The sequence below is a fragment of the Somniosus microcephalus genome, chromosome 12 (genome assembly GCF_052327205.1).
Source record: "Somniosus microcephalus isolate GS21.2 chromosome 12, FLI_Smic_1.0, whole genome shotgun sequence".
Lineage (NCBI taxonomy): Eukaryota > Metazoa > Chordata > Chondrichthyes > Squaliformes > Somniosidae > Somniosus > Somniosus microcephalus.
Window position 1 is genome coordinate 133,040,876 of NC_140998.1, and position 22,842 is coordinate 133,063,717.

A 22,842-nucleotide genomic window follows, 5' to 3' on the forward strand; every position below is an offset into this window, starting at 1 on the left:
CTGATGGTAAGAGATAGTGGGATACAGGGCAGAACATGGAGGTATTGTATTCATCAGGCATGTTGCTGAACCTGTAGGGTTACATTTCAGCCGAAGGGAAATGTTCACCAATCACATCAATGTTCACTGGGGTTGATCACAACTCCTGTTTCCATGGGAAGGTGTTTTTGATGTTTTTCCCCGAAACTTATCTTTGTTTGGCAGCTGCAGGGATTGCTTTGTGTGATGGTTGTGTTAGGCACCACTGAAGGCTGATAACAGGCAGAAGTTTACGTGGGCCTCCAGTTTCTGGTCTGCTTTGGTTTTTTATTTGTGTAAAAGACAAATGGCAGTGAGATCAGCTCCGTGTGTGTTTGTTTTAAGAGAGGCACGTTTTACTAGAGATCCAATTAAAGCCCCGGACTCGATCACTGCCAGCAGATGGGAAGGTGTGGGTGGTGCCAGTCTGGTGGGCAGTGCTGGCAGCTTCTCCCTCCCTCCTGATATTGACACCTCCCAGCGGTAAATAAATAGGGCAATTCCAGCAACACAGGCTGCAAACACTGCGGGCCATCGGTACCAATGCTGTCGTTGGGTTTCATGCACCTCTCCAGCCTCCGCCGGCCGGGTGTGGCCGGGAACCTCCTGAGACGGTGTTGGAGCGGCCGTGTCCCCCTGTCTCACCGAGCCGGGATGGCCGTGAGTGTCCGGGTTCACCCCGGCCCCGACTGCCTCTTCGATGAGCCGGTCCAGGTGCGGGTGGGCGGCCTCTCCCCGCTCCAACAGGTCACCATGAAGGCTTCGCTCACCGACGAGAAGGGGCAGGCTTTTCACTCCTTGGCTTTCTACAGGGCGGACGAGCAGGGGGAGCTGGACCTGAGTCAGTGCCCGTCCCTGGGTGGCCACTACACCGGCACCGAGCCCATGGGGCTGTTCTGGTCACTCACCCCCGGCACTCCTTTCACTCGGCTGGTGAAGAGGGACGTGGCCACTTCTCCCCTCTGTGTCCACATTGAGGTGTTTGATGGACACGGGACCCTGGAGCGGCTCCCAGAGCAGCCTTTGGCCGCCTGTATCAATCAACGGTGGTTTATGAAAGAAGGGGTGAGGAGGATCCCAGTGAGAGAGGGCAGGGTCCGCGGGGTCCTCTTCGTCCCACCTGGTAAGACCTGTTTTTGAATTAGTCATCAACTTTATTCGGAGCTTTTCTCACCCTGACCCCCTGGTATTGGGAGCGAAACACTCGGCTGTGCCCCATCACCTTGTACACAAGACGTGACATCTGGTGCTCGGACCCATATGTTGTCATTTAAAATACAAAATCTTGCGCACAATTGAACTTATTTTTATAAAGGGTTTCCTTTGAAAAATAAAGAGTCATACTGCTTTAGTTTTAAGAATGGATATTCAAACAGTAAAGTTTAAATTGGGAAACAATGGGTTCTGAGTTTGAAGATTTTACATTTTTGACACGTAATGTAAAGTGGGATTGCATTTTACTGAATCTGTTCAACACACCTGGGCCTAGAAATTCAGTTGCATTCGCCAGCCGTTAACGCCATAAGAGGGGTAGATTTCCAGCGCTAGGCACTTAGCGCCCGGGCGCAGGCCGATCTGCGCCTACGCCCAACTTCAGTTGACATTTAGCGCCGGCGCAAAGTGTTTGCGCCCGCTCAGCTGCGCGCGCAGCTTATGACGTCATTTCGTCGTGCAACGCTGTTTGTGCGCCCCAAACCGGAAATTCAGTGGCGCCCGCCCAATGTGGGCGTGGCGCTGTTAAGAACTGTGAAGTGGAACGCAGCAGAGGCCCTGCGGGCCTCGGGGAGTGCTAATTAAAGGGCACTTACACTGAACTATAAAGGCCAGCCATTTTGCTGCAATGACTTTAGTGCTTTGGATTTCTGGACAGAGACCAAGGAACAGACCTTACTGATTTGGGACAACATAGGAGAGGTATTTTTGGCTTCTGGCCAGAGCTTTGAAATTTGACTCATTGTGATTTCACTGTTTGCAAGTTTATTATGGGGGCTGCATGGGGTTCCAACCCTCAGTTCCAGCATTATGTGCGAAGGGCTCGCAGACGCTGTGTGAGAGGGCCAGCCATGCCTAGACGCAGAGGGGCCATCAGGCGTCGGCAACGTAGGCCTTACCCACTCAGGGAATACCGGCAGCAGGTGTCCTATCTCACCATGACTGCCGCGCATTGTGTTAAGAGGCTGCGCTTCAGAAGGGAGGTGGTTGCAGAGATCTGCCAGCTGCTTCACAGAGATCTGCGTCCACAGCTGATGTGCAGGACGTCTCTGTCGGTGGAAGTGAAGGTCACGGTGGCTCTGAACTTTTATGCAAGCGGCTCCTTCCAAGCCGCTGCTGGGGACATAGCGAACATCTCCCAGTTCGCCGTGCATCGCTGCATCCGGCAGGTCACCGATGCCCTTTTCGCAAGGAGACACCAATTTATCTCCTTCCCCATGACCCTAGAGAGGCAGGAGCAGCGTGCAGTCGGATTTGCCAGGATCGCCGACTTCCCCATGGTGCAGGGCGCCATTGACTGCACACATGTGGCTATGCGGGCACCTATCGACAATGCCGAGGATTACCGCAACCGGAAGGGCTACCATTCCCTCAATGTACAGCTGGTGTGTGACCACAGGCAGCGCATCCTAGCTGTCAATGCCCGCTTTCCAGGAAGCAGCCACGATGCATTTATCCTGCGCCAGACTACTGTGGCTGACATGTTCGAGGCACAGCCTCCACCAAGGAGATGGCTTATTGGGGACAAGGGCTACCCTTTGTGTACATGGCTCATGACCCCGCTCCGTGCGCCCAGGACCCCTGCGGAGGAGGCATACAACGAAAGCCATCAAGCCACAAGGAACACCATAGAGCAAACGATTGGCGTCCTCAAGCAACGGTTCCGCTGCCTGGATCGTTCCAGCGGATCTCTACAGTATTCGCCGGATAGAGTCTCCCAGTTCGTCGTCGTTTGCTGCATGCTGCACAACCTGGCTATCCGCAGGACTCAGGCACTGCCACCTCGCGTTGGACCACCACCTCAGGAGGACGAGTAGGAGGACCATGAGGAGGAGGAGGAGGAGTACCAGCCCAGGAGGGAGCCACAAGGTCCAAGGGCCGTCCGCCGGCGGCTTATTGAACGACACTTCTAGGCCCCCTGTCAGGGAATGGCTTGTGGCAATGAACGCACCTGAATGCAGCCGCTCCGCAAGCCCTCAGCCGGTTAACGCAACAACCACTTGAAACATGACACCTGGACAAGCTGAATAAATAAAAAGCTTTATTTAACAAACTCAGGGCCCTTCCCACATGAAACAGAAAAACAGACAAGACCCCCAAAAGAGAGTCAAAAACATATCTCACTCCCACAACCTGGGGAGGAATAACAAAAATCGTCCATCCAATTGGCCTTCATGCTCGGCCTTACCAAAATAAGCCCCCCCCCTCCAGAACACAAACACCCCCATATAAAAAAACATTTGCCTTCATCTTCGGCCTTACCAAAATAAGCCCCCCCCTCCAGAACACAAACACCCCCATATAAAAAAAACAGTTGGCAACACACTCTACTTGGTGTGCCGAGAGGGCGAGACCTTGTGCAGGCTTCTCCGGCCCCTGCCCGACCTGTTGCTCCGCCTCAACCTGGGCCCTGTGGGTGTTGCAAGGCTGGGGGAAGGCTCCTGAGGGGCACAATGCGTGACGGCAGATGCCCTTGGGGGTCGGCCTAGATGAGGTCCGGCCCTGGAGGGGCCGGCTGCTGACTGCTGCAGCTGTGGCTGGCCAGCATCAGTCTCTCCAGCAGCTCATCGCACCTTGGCTGGGGGAGTGGCAGTGGCGGCTGCAGCAATGGGGGCAAGCTGGCTGATGCCAGGCGCTCGCTGGTCGCCAGAGACACTGGCACTCGGCCGGGCTGGCACTGCAGCAAGCACAGCAATCTGGTGAAGGCCAGACCGCTGTGCTGCAGCAGGGCGGCGGGTGCCCTGGCGATGCTTCCGTGACACAGCGAGTGTGGCAGAAGTGAGTGCGCGAACTGCCCTGGTCTGTGCCCGCATCAGATCAGCCAGTGTCTGGACGGCACCACTCATGAACTCGCGACTCGCGTCCTGTGCTGCCGCGAGTTGGTCGACACCCCTGGCCTGTGCTGCCGCGAGTTGCTCGACACCCCTGGCCTGTGAGTCCCCGAAATTGGCCACACTATGAGCCAGGGACTCAATGGCCTGAGGCAACTGTCCCACAACCCCCATGAACTCTTTGTGGCGCCGCTCCGAGGCCGCGGACATTTCATCAAGGAGGCGCACCTCCTGGGCGAGGACCGTCTCCGGACTGGAGGGCGGACTCTCCCTCTGGGGAGAAGGCCGCCGAGCTGCCCGACCCTTCCCGCGTGCCTGGACGCCACTGGGCCCAGCAACTGCCCTCCCCTGCAACACTTCCCCCCTCTGGGGAGAAGGCAGCCGTGCTGCCCGACCCTTCCCGCGTGCCTGGATGCCACTGGGCCCAGGAACTGCCCTCCCCTGCAACACTTCCCCCCTCTGGGGAGAAGGCAGCCATGCTGCCCGACCCTTCCCGCGTGCCTGGACGCCACTGGGCCCAGGAGCTACACCCCCCTGCAACACTTCCCCCTGGCTCTCCTACAGGCAAGACGTGTCCCCTCCATTGCCATCCCCTGGCGCGGATGAGGGTTCCCCCGATGTGCCGCCTTCCTCTTGGTCCTCGTCGTCCTCCTCTTCCGAGGGACTGGCACTCTCAGCTTCAGGGACCTCCTCCTCACCAGCTGAAAGCAGGAAGGCACAAGAGTAGCTTTAGAGTGAGGACAGGGCGTCAGCGAGGGAAGCATGAGTGGTGCCATTATGCGCATTGGTGGGACAGTGGCAAAGGATGTAGATCTGAAGCGCAAGGGGAACCAGAGAGGTCCAAACGGTCATGTCCTTACCATTGGGTCCCAGCACAGGGTCGGCATCTCCAATAGCAATGGGGCCAGTCACCCGGCCACGCATGAGTCGAGCCACGCTCTCCTCCAGCTGACTGAGCTCCTGGAACTGGGCACGGCCTCCCCCGGTGACAGTCTGGCTCTTCAAATTCCGCGCCAGCTTGGCCTGCAAGAGAAAGGACGGCCTCTAAGTACAGTGTGGTGCCCTGTTGTTGTGTGCACTGCCTCCCATGTTCGAATAGCTTGGCCAGTGTGTTAAGTGCAGAGAGTGCTATTGATGATCATGCCAGTGCCATAGCTGCGGGAGGAGGGCTGGCCATTAGGCCTTTGAGGTCCCTTTGCCCATAATGTGAGGTGCACATGCAAGGATGAGGAGGACACTGGAAAGGGTACTCACCCTGACCAACCGACTGAGGTCGTTGTACTTCTTGCGGCAGTGGTCACCAGTCCTGGGGACATCGCTGTTGGCTGACACCCTCTGGGCTATTTCCCTCCAGGCTCTCCTGTACTGCCTCCTGGGAGCCTTCTTGCCACTGTCCGGGCACAAGATCTCTCTGTTCTTTTCCAACCCCCTAAGCAGCACCCTCAAAGCATGCTCTGAGAAGCGCTGCGCTCGTTCACGGGCCTTCTGCATGGCTTCAGGCACTATTTGGGTCCACCAGCAGTGTTCAGGCCTAGCTGCAGGGCTCCACTATCCAGGGCGTGGCTGCAGACAAAGTCGACCCTTCCCCCTTTAAGAGCTGGCCGGCGCCAGGGTGTCTGCTGTCAATCAAAACATGACCGCACCTACGCTGCGCCCGGCCTCGGTGTTATCAGTCCGCACCGCCGGCTTAGCGCCTAAAGATAGGAGTGCAACGCCAGTTTCAGCGCTCGCCCAAACTCCTTGGCCAAAGCTACTGAATTTCGGCGAAGTGGCCTCCACTTTCCGGCGGGCGCTAACTTTAGCGCCCGCCCGACTTTACCGCCCCAAAAGTGGCTATACTGAATTTCTAGGCCCTGATTTTTTTTGCACTTATGCCGAAGTCTAACTTGAATTCAGACACACGAGTAAAGAATGCCGAGCAAGGATGGGAATTGCTTTGCCTGCAGTGGGACTTTTTGCTTAAAGCAAATAGTTCCTGGGGGGCATTTCAAACTATATATTTTTACATTGTCACATTCAGCAAGATTAATCGGAAGTGTACAATCTTAATCCCGAGTAGACAATTGCCCATTAAATCCAACTATTGAGGGATGAACTGACTAGAATAAGACCAGTAACTATTTAGCATTTGAAATGCAAATATATTGAAGTATTGAAGAAGTGCAGAGGATCAGAGGAATCTTGGAGTACATGTCCACAGATCCCTGAAGGTTGCAGGACAGGTAGATAAGGTGGTTAAGAAGGCATATTAGCCGAGGCATTGAATATAAGAGCAGGGAGGTTATGCTTCAACTGTATAAAACACTAGTTAGGCCGCAGCTAGAATACTGCGTGTAGTTCTGGTCACCACATTACAGGAAGGATGTGATTGCACTAGAGGGCGTGCAGAGGAGATTTACGAGGATGTTGCCTGGGCTGGGGAATTTTAGCTATGAGGAAAGATTGGATAGGCTGGGGTTGTTTTCTTTGGAACAGGGGAGGCTGCGGGGAGACTTTATTGAGGTGTATAAAATTATGAGGGACCTAGATAGAGTGGATAGGAAGGACCTATTTCCCTTAGCAGAAGGGTCAATAACCAGGAGCCATAGATTTAAAGTAATTGGTCGTAGGTTTAGAGGGGATTTGAGGAGAAATTTTTTCACCCAGAGGGTGGTAGGGGTCTGGAACTCACTGCCTGAAAGGATGGTAGAGGCAGAGACCCTCATCACATTTAAAAAGTACTTGAAGTGCCATAACCTACAAGGCTACGGACCAAGTGCTGGAAAGTGGAATTAGGCTGGAGAGCTCTTTGCCAGCCGGTACGGACAAGATGAGCCAAATGGCCTCCTTCTGTGCTGTAAATTTCTATGATTCTAGTATAGAAACAATTTTCTCCGTACCATGTTCAGACAATATTAGTGATTGGGATCTCTGTTTTGGCACCCGCTGTCTTGCATGACGGGGATTATAAAAGGAGGAATTGGATAACACTGCATTAATAATTTTGACAGTGCATAAAATAAATTCTTAAAATATTACAGCACAGAAGGATGACATCCATCCTGTTGCATATGTGCCACATCCCTGAGCTATCCACATTGTCCCATTCCCTGCCCTGCCCCGTGCCCATTAACATTTAAACTTTTCAATTATTTATCTCCTTACCTTTTAAAAGGTGTTATCAATTTTGTTTCTACCGATATTTATATTTAAGCATTCTTTGTTCTTACAACACCCTGTCACATCCAGTCGTGAATGGTGGTGGACCATTAAACAACTAATGGGAGGAGGAGGCTCCATGAATATCGCCACCCTCAATGATGGCGGAGCCCAGCACATGAGTGCAAAAGACAAGGCTGAAGTGTTTGCAACCATCTTCAGCCAGAAGTGCCGAGTGGATGATCCATATCAGCCTTCTCCTGAGGTACCCAACATCGCAGAAGCCAGTCTTCAGCCAATTCGATTCACTCCACATGATATCAAGAAATGGCTGACCGCACTGAATACAGCAAAGGCTATGGGCCCTGACAACATCCCAGCTATTGTGCTGAAGACTTGCGCTCCAGAACTAGCCGCGCCTTTAGCCAAGCTGTTCCAGTACAGCTACAACCCTGGCATCTATCCGACAATGTGGAAAACTGCCCAGGTATGTCCTGTCCACAAAAAGCAGGACAAATCCAATCTGGCCAATTACCACCCCATCAGTCTACTCTCAATCATCAGCAAAGTGATGGAAGGTGTCATCGACAGTGCTATTACTCACCAATAACGTGCTCACTGATGCCCAGTTTGGGTTCCGCCAAGACCACTCCGCTCCCGACCTCATTACAGCCTTGGTCTAAACATGGACAAAGGAGCTGAATTCCAGAGGTGAGGTGAGAGTGACTGCCCTTGACATCAAGGCAGCATTTGACCGAGTGTGGCATCAAGGAGCCCTAGTAAAACTGAAGTCAATGGGAATCGGGGGGGAAAACTCTCCACTGGCTGGAGTCATACCTAGCACAAAGGAAGATGGTTGTGGTGGTTGATGGTCAGTCACTGCAAGAGTTCCTCAAGGCAGTGTCCTAGGCCCAACCATCTTCAGCTGCTTCATCAATGACCTTCCCTTCAACATAAGGTCAGAAATGGAGATGTTTGCTGATGACTGCGCAGTGCTCAGTGCCATTCACAACTTCTCAGATAATGAAGCAGTCCATGCTCACATTCAACAAGACCTGGACGACATTCAGGCTTTGGCTGATAAGTGGCAGGTAACATTCGCGGCACAGAAGTGCCAGGCAATGATTATCTCCAACAAGCAAGAGTCTAACCACCACCCGTGGACATTCAATGGCATTACCATCCCTGAATCCCCCACCATCAATATCCTGGGGGTCACCATTGACCAGAAACTTAACTGGACCAGCCACATAAATACTGTGGCAAAAAGAGCAGGTCAGAGGTTGGCTATTCTGTGGCGAGTGTCTTGCCTCCTGGCTCCCCAAAGCCTATCCACCATCTACAAGGCACAAGTCAGGAGTGTGATGGCATACTCTCCACTTGCCTGGATGAGTGCAGCTCCAACAACACTCAAGAAGCTCAACACCATCTAGGACCAAGCAGCCCGCTTGATTGGCACACCATCTACCACCTTAAACATTCACTCCCTCCACCACCAGCGTACCATGGCTGCAGTGTGTACCATCTACAAGATGCACTCAGTAACTCACCAAGGCTTCTTTGACAGCACCTCCCAAACCCGCGACCTCTTCCACCTAGAAGGACAAGGGCAGCAGGCGCATGGGAACACCACCACCTCCAAGTTACCCTCCAAGTCACACACCATCCTGACTTAGAAGTATATCGTCGATCCTTCATCGTCACTGGGTCAAAATCCTGGAACTCCCTCCCTAACAGCACTGTTTGGTTTCCTTCACCACACAGACTGCAGTGGTTCAAGAAGGTGGCTCACCATCACTTTCTCAAGGGCAATTAGGGATGGGCAATAAATGCTGCCGTTGCCAGCGACGCCCATATCCCATAACCAAATTTTTAAAAAGACAATATAAAGGACACCCATGTTGATTGAATAGATGGCAGGTGAACTAGAGATTATAGAAGCATTCTGTCAATGGTGAGAGAGTTCTTCCAATGCGGTAAGAGTGAATGGAGAGTGGAAAGTGGAAAGCCTGCAGAATCTGTGCTGGAAATGGACAGAGAAACAGCTTGTGGCTGAGGAAAGTGATGATCTGTCAGGTGGGAGCTTTAACTGTACATTTGAAGCCATCAGGTAATCAGCTGGAGCAATGGCTGCTGAACTCCTGCCTCAGGTTGACAGACGTAGTCCCCGAACAGCATGGTTCCCGTGACCATGAAGTAAAGTTAAAAAGTAAGTTTAAAAAAGCCTGTTAACTACTTTATAATTAGTTTAATTGGGTCGCCCACTGCAGCCTGTTGGGCCTGGTCAGCGCTGACAGACCTGACATTGGGAAAGGTGCGTTGTGGCAGGTTGACTGTGTGTTCCCGACCCGCTGTCAAAATAAAACACATTCCCACCCAATCCGCCACCAATTGCGCCTGCTGACACCCCAGAAAATTCCGGCCGTTGTCTTCGGTCCCCACCACAAACACCATTTGCTAGCCACTAACTCCATCATTCCCCCGGCAACTGTCTGAGGGTGAACTAGACTGTTCGCAACCTTGGTGTCATATTTGACCCTGAAATGAGCTTCCGACCACATATCCACGGCATAACAAAGACCGCCTATTTCCACCTCCGTAACATCGCCGGTCTCCACCCTAGCTTTAGCTCATCCGCTGCTGAAACACTCATCCATGCTTTTGTTACCTCTGGACTTGACTATTCCACTCCTATCCGGCCTGACTAGTTTTGCCCTCCGTAAACTTGAGGACAACCAAAACTCAGCTGCCCGTGTCCTAACTCGCACCAAGTCCCGTTCACCCTGTGCTTGTTGACCTACATTGGCTCCCGGTTAAGCAACGCCTCGATTTAAAAATTCTCATTCTTGTTTTCAAATCCCTACAGGGCCTCGCCCCTTCCCATCTCTGTAATATCCTCCAGCCCTACAACCCTCTGAGATATCTGCGCTCCTCTAATTCTGGCCTCTTGAGCATCCCTGATTTTAATCATTCCAGCATTGGCGACCGTGCCTTCAGCTGCTGAGGCCCTAAGCTCTGGAATTACCTCCCTAAACCTTTCCGCCTCTCTACTTCTCTTTCCTCCTTTAAGACGCTCTTTAAAACCTACCTCTTTGACCAAGCTTTTGGTCATCTGTCTTAGAATCTCCTTATAAGATTCAGTGTCAAATTTTTTTTGATAATCGCTCCTGTGAAGCTTCTTGGGACGTTTTGCTACATTAAAGGCGCTATATAAATTCAAGTTGTTGTATGATATAGATCAGGAAAAACAACCATTCTATAAACAGGTGTACTTAACAGCTGAAGCATTGCTGGATTCTGTTAACTTCCCACTCTTTAGTGACTCGCTTATTTTGAGTAGAACCGTATTGTACATTGTTTGCTCGAGAGGTTTCAAGATATTTACTGATGAGGAAGGTAATTCAGCCCACTTTAGTAATTCATTCAGTCAGAACGACCCAAAAATCCTCCCATCGAAGCAATTCACACAGTCATCATGAGTGCCGTTTATCCCAAATGATCATAGAATGGTTACAGCACAGAAGGAGGCCATTCGGCCCGCCGAACCCGTGCCGATCCGGAAGTTATCTTTTGTTTTGTAGCCTGCCATTGCAGATGGTACATTATGTGACAAAAATGAAGCTTGTTTTAGCTTTACACAAGTTCCTTTAGTTAATCATTAGTTATAAGGTGTTTTTTAATTTTATAAAACTAGCACCAGTCAAAATTTTGTCCCAGACTTAATTTGATGCAAATCATAGAATCATATTATAATACAGATGAAAGGAGGCCATTCAGCTCATCGTGCCAGCTTTTGAAAGAGCTATCAAATTAATCACACTATCCTGCCCTTTCTGCATAGCCCCCAAATGTTTTCCCCTTCAAGTACATATCCAATTCCCTTTTGAAAGTTACTATTGAATCTGCTTCCACCACCCTTTCAGGCAGTGCATTCCAGATCATAACAACTTGCTGCGTAAAAAAATTTCTCCTCATCTCGCCTCTGGTTCTTTTGCAAATTAAATTCAATCTGTGTCCTCTTGTTACTGACCCTTCTGCCACTGGAAACAGTTCTTCCTTATTTAAATCTCCCCTTAACCTTTTCTGCTCGAAGGAGAAGAACCCCAATTGGTCTAGTTTCTCCATGTAACTGAAGTCCCACATCTCTGGTACCATTCTAGTAAATTTCCTCTGCACTCTCTCCAAGGCCTTCACATCCTTCCCAAAGGGTGGTGCCCAGAATTGGAAAGAATACTCCAGTTGGGGCCCAACCAGTGATTTATAAAGGTTTAGCATAACTTCCTTGCTTTTGTATTCTATGCCTCTGTTTATAAAGTCAAGGATCCCGTATGCTTTAACAGCCTTCCCAATTTGTCCTGCCACCTTCAAAGATTTGTGTATGTACAACCCCAGGTCTCTCTTTCCTGCACCCCATTTAAAATTGTACCCTTTAGTTTATTTTGCCTGTCCTCATTCTTCCTACAAAAATTCATAATTTCACACTTCTCTCCGCTAAATTGCATCTGCCATGTGCCTGCCCATTTCACCAGTCTGTCTATGTCCTCCTGAAGTCTGCTACTATTCACTTCACTGTTTACTACATTTCTGAGTTTTGTGTCATCTGCAAACTTTGAAATTATACTCTGTATACCCAAGCCCAGGTCATTAATATATATTAAAAAGATCAGTGGTCTTAATACCAACACCTGGGGGACTCCACTGTATGTTTCTTTCCAGTCTGAAAAGCAACCGTTCATCACTACTCTCTGCTTTCTATCTCTTAGCTAATTTCGTATCCACAGTGCCACTGCCCCTTTAATCCCATGAGCTTCAATTTTGCTAACAAGTCTATTATGTGGTACTTTATCAAATACCTTTTGAAAGTCCATTTACGCAACATCAACCACACTACCCTCATCAATCCGCTTTGTTCCTTCATCAAAGAACTCAATCAAGCTAGTCAAACACGATTTGCCTTTAACAAATCCATGCTGGCTGTCATTTATTAACACATATTTTCCCAAATGACAACTAATTTTGTCTTGGATTATGGTCTCTAAAAGGTTCCCCACCACCAACGTTAGGCAGCTTGGCCTGTAGTTGCCGGGTTTATCCCTCTCCAATTTTTTTAAAAGGGGTGTAACATTTGCAATCCTCCAGTCCTCTGGCACTGCTCCCATATCAAAGGAGGATTGGAAGATTATGGCTAGAGCCACCGCAATTTCTATCCTTACTTCCCTCAGTAACCTCAGATTGATCCCATCTGAACCAGATGACTTTTCTACCTTGAACGTTGCGAACTTTATAAGTACCTTGGGGGAAAAATTGAGTCGGGCCCCTTTGGGGCGCTAACTTCACCAGGGCGCTACTTTTAGAGCCCCAAAAAAATTAACACCCCCCCCCCCCGTGGCCAAAATTCATCGGTAGTGCCCCAAGAGGGAAGCGGGGCACTACTGGAAGCGCCCCACCTCCCTATTGGCACACTGCAAGGAAATATTGACCCGGGGCCCAGCTGGGCCACCAGGGATCGGAGTGCCAGCAAAAGAGCCCGGCACTCAAGAAAAGTGCTGGGCTCACGGAGCGCAGCCGGCACTCCGCGGGGGTGCTGGTCAGGAGGCCGGGGACAGCAACGGGGGCAGATGCTGGCAGGCGCCAGCAACAAAATGGCCACCCGGTACCTCACCTTCAATTAGCGCTGCCCCGGCCACAGGTAGGGTTAGGGTTAGGGTAAGGACATAGCGTCCGGTGGTAAGTCAGGGGGCGCTGCTGAAGATCACGGCCGGGGCGCGAGCAGGGCGCTGCACACGATGATGATGTCATCGCCGGCAGTGCAGCGCCACGGGGCGCTAACGGTTACCGCCGTCGCTAACCTCCCGCTGAATTTCACGAGAGGCGTTGGCACCCTTTAGGGCACTGACGGGAGGCGCAAAGCAACCAATTTTTCCCCCCCCCTTCTCTTTATTTTTATCCTGTCCAATAATGCTACTACCTCCTCCTTTTCTGTTACATTGGTAGAATCCTTTTCTTTAGTGAAGACAGATGCAATTTGTACATCACCCATGTCCTCTGCCTCTACAAGATCCCCTTTTTCGTCCCTAATCAGCCTCACCCTTCCTTTGACTACCCTGAAACTATTTATATGTTGATAAAAGACTTTTGGGTTCCCTTTTATGTTAGCTGCTAATCTATTCTCATCCACTCTCTTTGTGCCTCTTATTTCCTTTTTCAGTTCTCCCTGTACTTTCTACATTCAGCTTGGTACCTACTGTATTATGAGCCTGATGTTTATCATTAGCCTCCTTTTTCTGTTTCATTTTAATCACTACATCTCTAGTCATCCAGGGAGCTCTAGCTTTGGATGCCTTTCCTTTCCCCCTCATGGGAATGTGTCTAGTCACAGAATCACAGAAACCCCACAGTGCAGATAGAGGCCATTTTGGCCCATTGAGCCTGCACCGACACATATTCCACCCGATCCCCGTAACCCCTGCACCAACACATATCCCACCCTATCCCCGTAACCCCACGTATTTAATCCCCCTAACACTAAGGGTCAATTTATCATAGCCAATCAACCTAACCTGCACATCTTTGGACTGTGGGAGGAAACCGGAGCACCCGGAGAAAACCCATGCAAACACGGGGAGAATGTGCAAACTCCACGCATTGCTCATTTACTGTTTTACCTGCCAATCTTTGATTCCAATCCACCTGGGCCAGATCCCCTTTCAACTCACTGAAATTAGCCCTCCATCAGTTTAATATTTTCACATTTGGTTATTCCTTGTCCTTTTCCATAACTACTCTAAACCTAATGACATTGTGATCACTGTTTCCCAAATGTTCCACTTGCCCCACTTCATTTCCCAGAACTAGATCCAGCATTGCTTCCTTCCTTGTTGGGCTGGCAACATACTGATCAAGAAAGTTCTCTTGGGCACATTTCAGGAATTTCTTCCCCTCTCTGCCCTTTACACTGTTATTTTCTCAATCTGTATTAGGATAATTGAAGTCCCCCATTATCATTGCTTTATAGTTCTTGCATCTTTCTGAAATTTGCTTTAAAATTTGCTCCTCTACCACCTTCCCACCATTTGGTGGCCTCTAGTATACACCCAGTAGCGTGACAGCTCCTCTATTGTTCTTTAATTCTAACTAAATAGATTCATCTCTGAACCCTCAAATACATCATCACTTTCCAGTGCTGTAACAGTATCTTGGATCAATACTGTCACCGCCTCCCCCCCTCCTTTTTTCCTTCCCTATCTTTCCCGAATACCTTGTAGCCAGAAAAGTTAAATTCCCAATCCTCCTTGTTGAACCACGTGCACTCCAAACCCATCCTAATTTGCTTCACATTTCCCCCCTGTCTGATCCCTCCTATTTCTGAACTACTCTTCATTCTAATGCTGTTTGTCTCTTCCAGTCCTTGTTTCTACTCTCTGCCCCTCCCCCTGCCAAATTAGTTTAAACCCTCCCCCACAACACCAGTTAACCTCCCTGCAAGAACATTGGTCCCAGTCCAGTTCTGATGAAAGGTCACCGACCTGAAACATTAACTCTGTCTCTCTCTCAACAGATGCTGCCTGACCTGCTGAGTATTTCCAACATTTTCTGTTTTTAATTTTAGATTTCCAGCATCCGCAGTATTTTGCTTTTGTATTAGTGTTTAATTCACTGCCACTTCTCTTCCAAGAATGCCCACCTTGAAGAGATTCTGCTCTTCTGACGGGAATTCCATTTGTCTCTTTTGCCTTGTTCATCTTCATTGCTTTGTTTCCCTTCTCGTGCTTGATCAGATATCTACCAAAACTCGCTTTCACAGCCACATCTCTTTCCTCAGCAACTGTCTCTGGCTCCGACTTACTCCATGTGGATTCCAACTAAAATTCCACCCTTCGTGTTTTGGATCCACCTAGGACTACAGATATCTCCAAGATATTCAGCTTTCCTCAAACCACTATTCTCGCCGCATCCTGAGATCCACGCTGAATTCCATGCGTCACCACATTAACACCCTCAGCCTCTCTCTTCAGCAGCACCGACTCATTCTATCTCAAAGCTGTCCTGGTCCGCAGTTCCTTTTCATCCTTCACCTCATCCGGTGCTTTAACAAAAACTTTTTATCTTCCTTTCAGGTGTCAAGGGCCGCAAGCTTCAACAATTCTTAGATACCAACACCCCTCCGGAACCGTCTTCCCCTTCACTTTCCTCTGACCCCATCCTTTCTTCCAATATCACCCCCTGCCATGTTTTCACTATCCCATCTGACCTTCCCCTCTCTGATCCCAAACGATCAGTCCTCAGCAAAGGCCTGAGCTTCATCCCCTTACACTCCCACCTCAATGAATTTCGAACTCGGCACTGTACTGAGCTTTTTTCCATTGCCTTCGCCTTCGTCTCCGTGCCCACTTCTTTGGCCAGGAGTCTTCCCCCCGCACAGTGGACCCTTTCTCCTGTCTTCAGAATTCTCGCTCCACCTGGACCCTCTCTCTGGCCTCTTACCCTCTCTAGATCTTTTCATTGGGAACTACCGACTCAATTTCTCTGCCCCCCTCACTCACTCCAACTTACCTCCCTCTGAACTTGCAGCACTCCGTCCTCTCAGATCCAACCCTAACATTGTCATTAAACCTGCTGACAAGGGTGGTGCTGTTGTTGTTTGGCAAACCGACATCTACCTTGCGGAGGCTGAACGCCAAATCTCTGACACCTCCTCCTACCTCCCCCTGGACCATGACCCCATTACCGAACATCAACCCATCGTTTCCAAGACAGTCACTGACCTCATCTCCTCTGGAGATCTTCCTCCAACCTCATAGTCCCCAACCCCACACAGCCCGCTTCTACCTCCTTCCCAAGATCCACAAACAGGACTGCCCTGGAAGACCCATCGTTTCAGCCTGTTCTTGCCCCACAGAACTTCTCTTCCTAACTCAACTCTATTTTTTCTCCCCTTGTCCATTTGCTTCCCACCTACATCCGTGACTCTCTTGATGCCCTCCACCACTTTTAACAGTTTCCAGTTTCCTGGCCTTAACTGTCTCCTTTTTCACTATGGACATCCAATCCCTCTACACTTCCATCCCCAACCAGGATGGTCTGAGGATACTCTGCTTCTTCCTTGAACAGAGGCCCAAGCAGTCCCCATCCACCACCACCCTCCTCCATCTGGCTGAACTTGTTCTCACATTGAACAACTTCTCCTTTGACTCCACTCATTTCCTCCAAATTAAAGGTGTTGCTATGGGTACCCACATGGGTCCTAGTTATGCCTGCCTTTTCATGGGATATGTGGAACACTCTTTGTTCCAGTCCTACTCGGGTCCCCTCCCTCACCTCTTTTTCCGGTACATTGATGACTGTATCGGTGCTGTTTCCTGCTCTCGCCCTGAACTAGACAATTTCATTCACTTTGCCTCCAATTTCCACCCTTCCCTCACCTTCACATGGTCCATCTCCGACTCTTCCCTTCCCTTCCTCGACTTCTCCGTCTCCATCTCTGGGGATAGGTTATTGACCAACATTCACTACAAGCCCACTGACTCCCATAGCTATCTGGACTACACTTCCTCCCACCCCGCTTCCTGTAAGGACTCTATTCCATTCTCCCAGTTTCTCCATCTCTGCCACATCTGCTCCGACGATGCTACCTTCCACACCAGTGCTTCCGACATGTGTTCCTTTTTCCTCAACCGAGGATTCCCCTCTACCGTGGTTGACACGGCCCTCGACAGGGTCCGTTCTATCTCCCGCACTTCAGCCCTCACCCCTGCCCCTCCCTCCCGGAACCACGATAGGGTTCCCCTTGCCCTCACCTTTCACCCCATCAGCCTCCACATTCAACGGATCATCCTCCGCCATTTCCGCCACCTCCAACGTGATCCCACCACCAAACGCATCTTCCCCTCACCTCCCCTTTCAGCATTCCGTAGGGACCGCTCCCTCCGAGACACCCTAGTCCACTCCTCTATCACCCCCAGCACCCCTTCTCCTTCGCCCGGCACCTTCCCGTGCAAGTGCAGGAGATGCAACACCTGCCCATATACCTTCCCCCCTTCCCACTGTCCAGGGCCCCAAACACCCCTTCCAGGTGAAACAGTGATTTACTTGTACTTCTTGCAATCTAGTACAGGAAACGTTGTGCTATCCGGAGGTGAGCTATCTGGCAATCTGGAGCCACCGGCAAAAATCAGCAGCCATTTTTTATTCTTTTTGTTTGTTTTTTTTGCTTTGTTTGAACAGTCAAGCTGTGCAAGGTCTGTAGCATTGTCAGGGTTTGGGGAGCCATGGGGCCGTGTAGATACGGGGCCGTGCTCTCCGGGCAAGGTAGGTTCTGGACCCAAGTGCAGAAACCAGGCTAGAGGCAGGTATACAATCTTTAAGGTACTTTACTAGATTCACACATAACTAGATTCATACAAGGAACACAACAATATACATAGAACGCAAGACAAGTTACAAAACGGCTAGTCAAGAATAGGAACTCAGGACAGCTTCCATGAGGCAACCTACTTGTCCATACTGAGCTGGGATAAGCTTACCACAAGCGCAACCAGCTTGCCGAGACGAGACTCGAGACAAGCTATCACGAGGGGCTGCCACAGGGGTAACAGGCTTATCAATACAGAGCTCAAGACAAGCGCCAACATGGCAACACGCTAGTCCAGCCCAGCACCTTATCAAGACTAAGAACAACAAGAACACAGACTTAGATATATCTTAAATACAGAACTCGAGAACCATGGCAGCCAGCTAGTCAAAGCCAGCAGCCACAGAGCGAAGGCTAGTCCCCGGTTCCCCGGTTAGGACGGAGCACAGAGGAAAGCAACCACAGAACTTATATACCAAGAAAACCAGGTGAAACCTATGAACAGCTAACAGGCCGTTAAGAATTAACACAGGAGGCTAGGAACAATTAACAAAGGACTAGAAACAAACAGGTGAAGGTGCCATCTAGAGGTTACAGAAGGAACTGATTGGCACCCTCACAATCATTCTGGACCTTGCTCTCTGAGGAGCAGGTTGTGCTGCTGCTGCTGCTGCTGTGTGGAGAGTGTGTGGTCGCCTTGGCCTGGGAGTGGAGGGGAAGGAGTGACCCCAGGCCGCCACTACCAGCAACCTACCATCTACATTCAACCATCTACATCTACCGAGGTGCCTGGAGAGGGAGGAATAGAGGACAGAGGAGGCCAGCATTACACCTGGAGAGGCCTTTCCATCACTGCCTCCCAATTTGGCCTCCAGTCCAGGAGAGGGAGAGAGGGGAGAGGAATACCACTCAGCTCCAACTTGGAAGGAGGGGAGGAGCTGCATCTTTCAACATCTGCAGGTGGGTGTCTTTTGTGCATTCCCCTAAAGACTTTGTATTCTAGGCGGGGGGAGGAAAGAAGATGGGCCGGAAAGCCTGGCCTGGGTTGGCTGGAGCCTGCCCAGGTGAAGCTTTTTCCCTTACATTGAGAAGACCTGGTGTGGGGCTGAGCCTGGGCTTTCTCCAGCCTACCCAGGCGAAGACATCTTCTCCCCCTGCCCGAAGACCATCTGCCTAAGACTTTGTTTTTCCATCGGGGAGTGCACCCTGCCGACACCCACCCACCAAATACCACCTTGAGTGGGGACCCTGCCTTTGCGGCCCCCCTCCTTCCCACCCCGCCCTCTCTCTCTCTCTTTGTCCTCTCTTTGCCTCTCTGAAAAGGCACCTCCTTTTAAATCTACTAATTGCCAATTGAGCAGAGGGAAGGAAGGCCCCTCTCCCATTTAACTCCATCAAGGGGAGAGGCGGGCCAGTTACTTTAAACTCCCTCTGCTCAAGGGAAGACTTTTTACTTTACCAAGGCCATTAACACCGTAGGGCCTGTGACTTGGGGTGTGTGTAGCTCTTTAAAGAACCACCCCACTATGGCTTCCACATCTGCGGTGGTGACGGGGCCGGCAAGAACCTATGCGGTGGTGGTGACCAAAGCCACGGCTACTCCCGCTTCTGCTGCTGCCCCGTCGCCGTTCCGACTCATAACAAAGAAGCTTGGGGTGAAGAGCTACACCCACCCCAACATGACCATCGAGGCATGTGTGAAGGCCATGGCTGGGGTTGTCGGCCCTCCAGCCATACTCGCCGCCTCGAAAATGTATGGGAAGGCTGTGTTCTTCCTGGAGTCAGAGCGGGCGGTGGCCCTGGCCATCACCAAGGGGCTCACCGTGGGTGGGACCTTCCTGCCGGTGGACCCTCTAGAGGCCACCGCGCAGAGGGTCGTATTATCGAACGTCCCGCCCTACATCTCGAGTGAGCTCCTCCTCCCCCACTTGCTCCAACTTGGGGAGGTGAGGTCGGGGATCACGCCGATCCCGCTCGGATTCCGGGAAGCCAGCCTTCGCCATGTCTTCTCCTTCCGGCGCCTGGCCTTCGTTCAGCTGGCGCGGGAGGGGGAGACTGACGGGGCTTTTTTGGTCCTCCATGAGGGGACCCTTCACCGCGTCTTCTGGACGACGGACGGCGTGCGGTGCCACGCCTGCAAGGAGGTGGGGCATATACGAAAAAACTGCCCCGCCTCCAAGGCCACCAGGTCGTCTGGCGTGGCCAAGGCTGGCGCCGCCGCCGCTCCTCCCCCCGGGTCTGGCCGTGCCCCCCCCAAACAAATACTACCGGGGTGCGGTCGTCGTCGGAGGTCGATGCCATCCAGGACTCCGGCGAGGGGGAGGAAGAGCGTCCGGTCGGGAAGAGGGCGCGGAAGAATAAACACCGTGGGGTGGGCCCCCCCAGGGAGGGCGTGCCCCTGGATTTGGAGCCCCTGACACCCGAGCGCGTTACCGCATTAATCAGGGAGGGCGAGAGTGGGAGGGACCTCGTGCCCGAGCCTGTGGCCGCGACCGCCGAGGCGGGAGCGCCAGAACCTGCGGCCGGGCTCGGGCCCGAGGGACCCGACGAACCTGCTCCACCGGAGGGAGCAGGGGAGGCCCCTGCAGAAATGGAGGTCTCCCCCTATCCCTCCACTTTAAAAAGAAGGCGCGACCCCCAGGAGGAGGAGGAGGACCAGGAGGAGGAAGGTCCCTCCGGTCAGGGGGAGTCATCGCCCGCCGCGGGTACTGCGCCCCATCCCACCGCTGTCACCATCATGAGCGATCGGCAGGGGTCGCCTGTCCCTGGGGAGGCTGAGGCAGAGGTGTCTGCCCAGCTCGTGCCTCCCGGGGATGGGGACGAGACCCTGCCCGTGGGGGGGTCACGGAACAACCCGCGGCCGAGATCGATCCCCTTTCGGTGGTGTTACCCCTCGACGAGTCGGGCGGCCTGGAGTCTGGGTCGGGCGAGCTCGCGGAAGATGAGCTCGCCCAAAGCGGCCCGGACATTTCCCAGGTGCTGCTCGACCTCGTCGAGGATTTTGCTAGCAATACCCCTTCTGCTGGGTCGGAGGCCGGTGGCGCGGTAGGGGAAGGCCCTCTGTCTGTGTCTCTGGCGCCGGGCGACTTGGAGGAGTTCAGAGTTACATATTCTCTGGTCTCTCCGGTCTCTCCGGTCGTTCCAGCGCCTGGGGCGGAGGGGGGCTCCGAACCGCCGCCGTCTTCTGGCCCGGCGCCCCTGCAGGAGCCCAGGGAGGAATACTCCGCCACCGATCCTGGGGGTGGGATCTGGGCGGAGGCGGGGCCGGCCGTTGCGGCCGAGCCGTTCACTGCGCTCTGCGTGACAGGCGGGTCGGCCGCCGGTGGCGACCCCCCGGAGGAGGACGGGGACTCGGTGGTGGGGGCGGAGGACAACTGGGATTCCATCGCCGATGAGGCGATGGATGACCTCCCGTCCCTCGCCGGGACCCCCCTCATTCCCATCGAGGAACTCCGGGACTTTGTGGCCACGTGCCAGGGTCGTCACAGGATTCGGGTGGCCCTCGACAGATGGCCGGACCTGGCGCTGCTCGTCGGGTCGGCCCGCGCCGCCGTCAAAGCCATGGACGCAGGCGCGGGCGTGAGCCCGCTCGGGCTGCATCAGCTCCGGTCCAGCTGCTAAGGGAGTGGCGGTCGACTAGCGGCCGCTCTCCCTTCCCCCGTTAGATATAAGTAGAGGTTGATCTATGCTTCTGAGATGAAGATAACCATAGCCAGCCTCAACATCAACGGCAGCAGGGAAGCTAGCCGCAGATTTAATAACTTTTCGGTCCTTCGGGACGGGAAGTATGCGGTGTGCTTCCTGCAAGAAGCCCACACCGTTCCGGGAGACGAGGCCACGTGGCTCCTGGAGTGGCAAGGAGGGGTCAGCATGAGTCACCTCTCCAGTGCTTCCAGTGGGGTGGCTATCTTGCTGGCCCCGCATTGTCAGCCGGAGATCTTGGGGGTCAAGGAGCTCGTGCCAGGCCGCTTGCTCCAGGTCACTGTTCGCCTGGGGGGCGTGCCGCTCCATCTAGTGAACGTGTACGCCCCTGGGGCCGGTGCGCAGCAAGCGCGCTTCTTTGAAGAAGTGTCCACTCTTCTGGGCTCCATCGACGCGGGCGAGTGCGTCATCCTCGGGGGGGATTTTAATTGTACCCTCGAGGCGAGGGACCGCACGGGCACCCTGCCATGCCCGGCGGCGATGGAGAAGTTGAGGGACCTGGTCGGGTCCCTCGACTTGGTGGACGTCTGGCGAAATCTCCATCCCGACTCCAGCGCCTTCACTTGCGTGAGGTCTGGGAGAGGAGCGTCCAGAATCGACCGCCTCTACATTTCCCGGGCATACGTCTCCTGCGTTCTGGCGGCTTCCTTGCGGCCGGTGCCGTGCACGGACCACCACCTGGTGTGGGCGGAGCTCGTTCCGCTGCGCGCAGGGGGGGGGTCCGCGTATTGGCACTTTAACAACCTGCTGCTGGAGGACGCACGGTTCCGGGATTCGTTTAGTCGGTTCTGGGCCAGCTGGAGAAGGAAGCGGGGGGGCTTCCCCTCCTTGGTGGGATGTGGGCAAGGCTCACATCCGTCTCTTCTGTCAGGAGTACGCGAAGGGGTCGACCAAGAGGCGGGAGGCCCGGGTCGGGCAGTTGGAGAAGGAGGTGCTCCACCTGGAGTCCCGTCTCGGTCAAGTCTTCAAGGACCCGGCCCTGCGGATGGTGTACGAAGAGAAGAAGGGCGCGCTGAAGGACCTGCAGCTTGTCGGGTCCCGAGGCGCGTACGTGAGGTCGCGGATCCAGTTCCTGCGGGACCTGGACCGCGGCTCCCCCTTCTTCTACTCGCTGGAAAAAAGACGGGGAGTCCGTAAGCAGCTCTTGGAGCTGCTGGCCGACGACGGATCTCTGGTCTCGGATCCGGAGGGAATCCGCGCGGAGACCCGCGCTTATTATGGGGCTCTGTTCTCTCCGGATCCGTCCAGCGAGGATGCGCGCAGAGTTTTGTGGGAGGACCTGCCGAAGGTCGGCCTGGAGGACGCCGAAAAATTGGACGCTCCTCTGAGTCTGGAGGAGCTGACCTGCGCCCTCTGCCAGCTCTCTAGGGGAAAGTCCCCGGGGCTGGACGGGCTGACCGTGGAGTTCCACAGGGCGTTCTGGGACGTCTTGGGGGGCGACTACGCGCGGGTCCTGGGGGAAAGTTTGGCGACCGGGGAGATGCCCCTCTCTTGGCGCAGGGCGGTTATTGTCCTGCTGCCTAAGAGGGGTGATCTCCGCCTCCTTAAAAACTGGCGCCCGGTCTCCCTCAGCACGGACTATAAAATTTT

General features: G+C 52.9%; 1 protein-coding gene across 1 annotated transcript in view; it reads left to right on the top strand.

The window, feature by feature from the left end:
* The first annotated feature begins 470 nt into the window (after positions 1-470).
* Positions 471-22,842, top strand: part of LOC147109540 (acyl-coenzyme A thioesterase 1-like) — a 61,044-nt gene continuing 38,672 nt past the window's right edge. Inside the window, exon 1 of the mRNA XM_086003576.1 lies at positions 471-1,141. Within this exon, the coding sequence (XP_085859702.1) occupies positions 562-1,141 (580 nt within the window). The 5' untranslated portion in view covers positions 471-561. The remainder of the gene's footprint in view (positions 1,142-22,842) is intronic.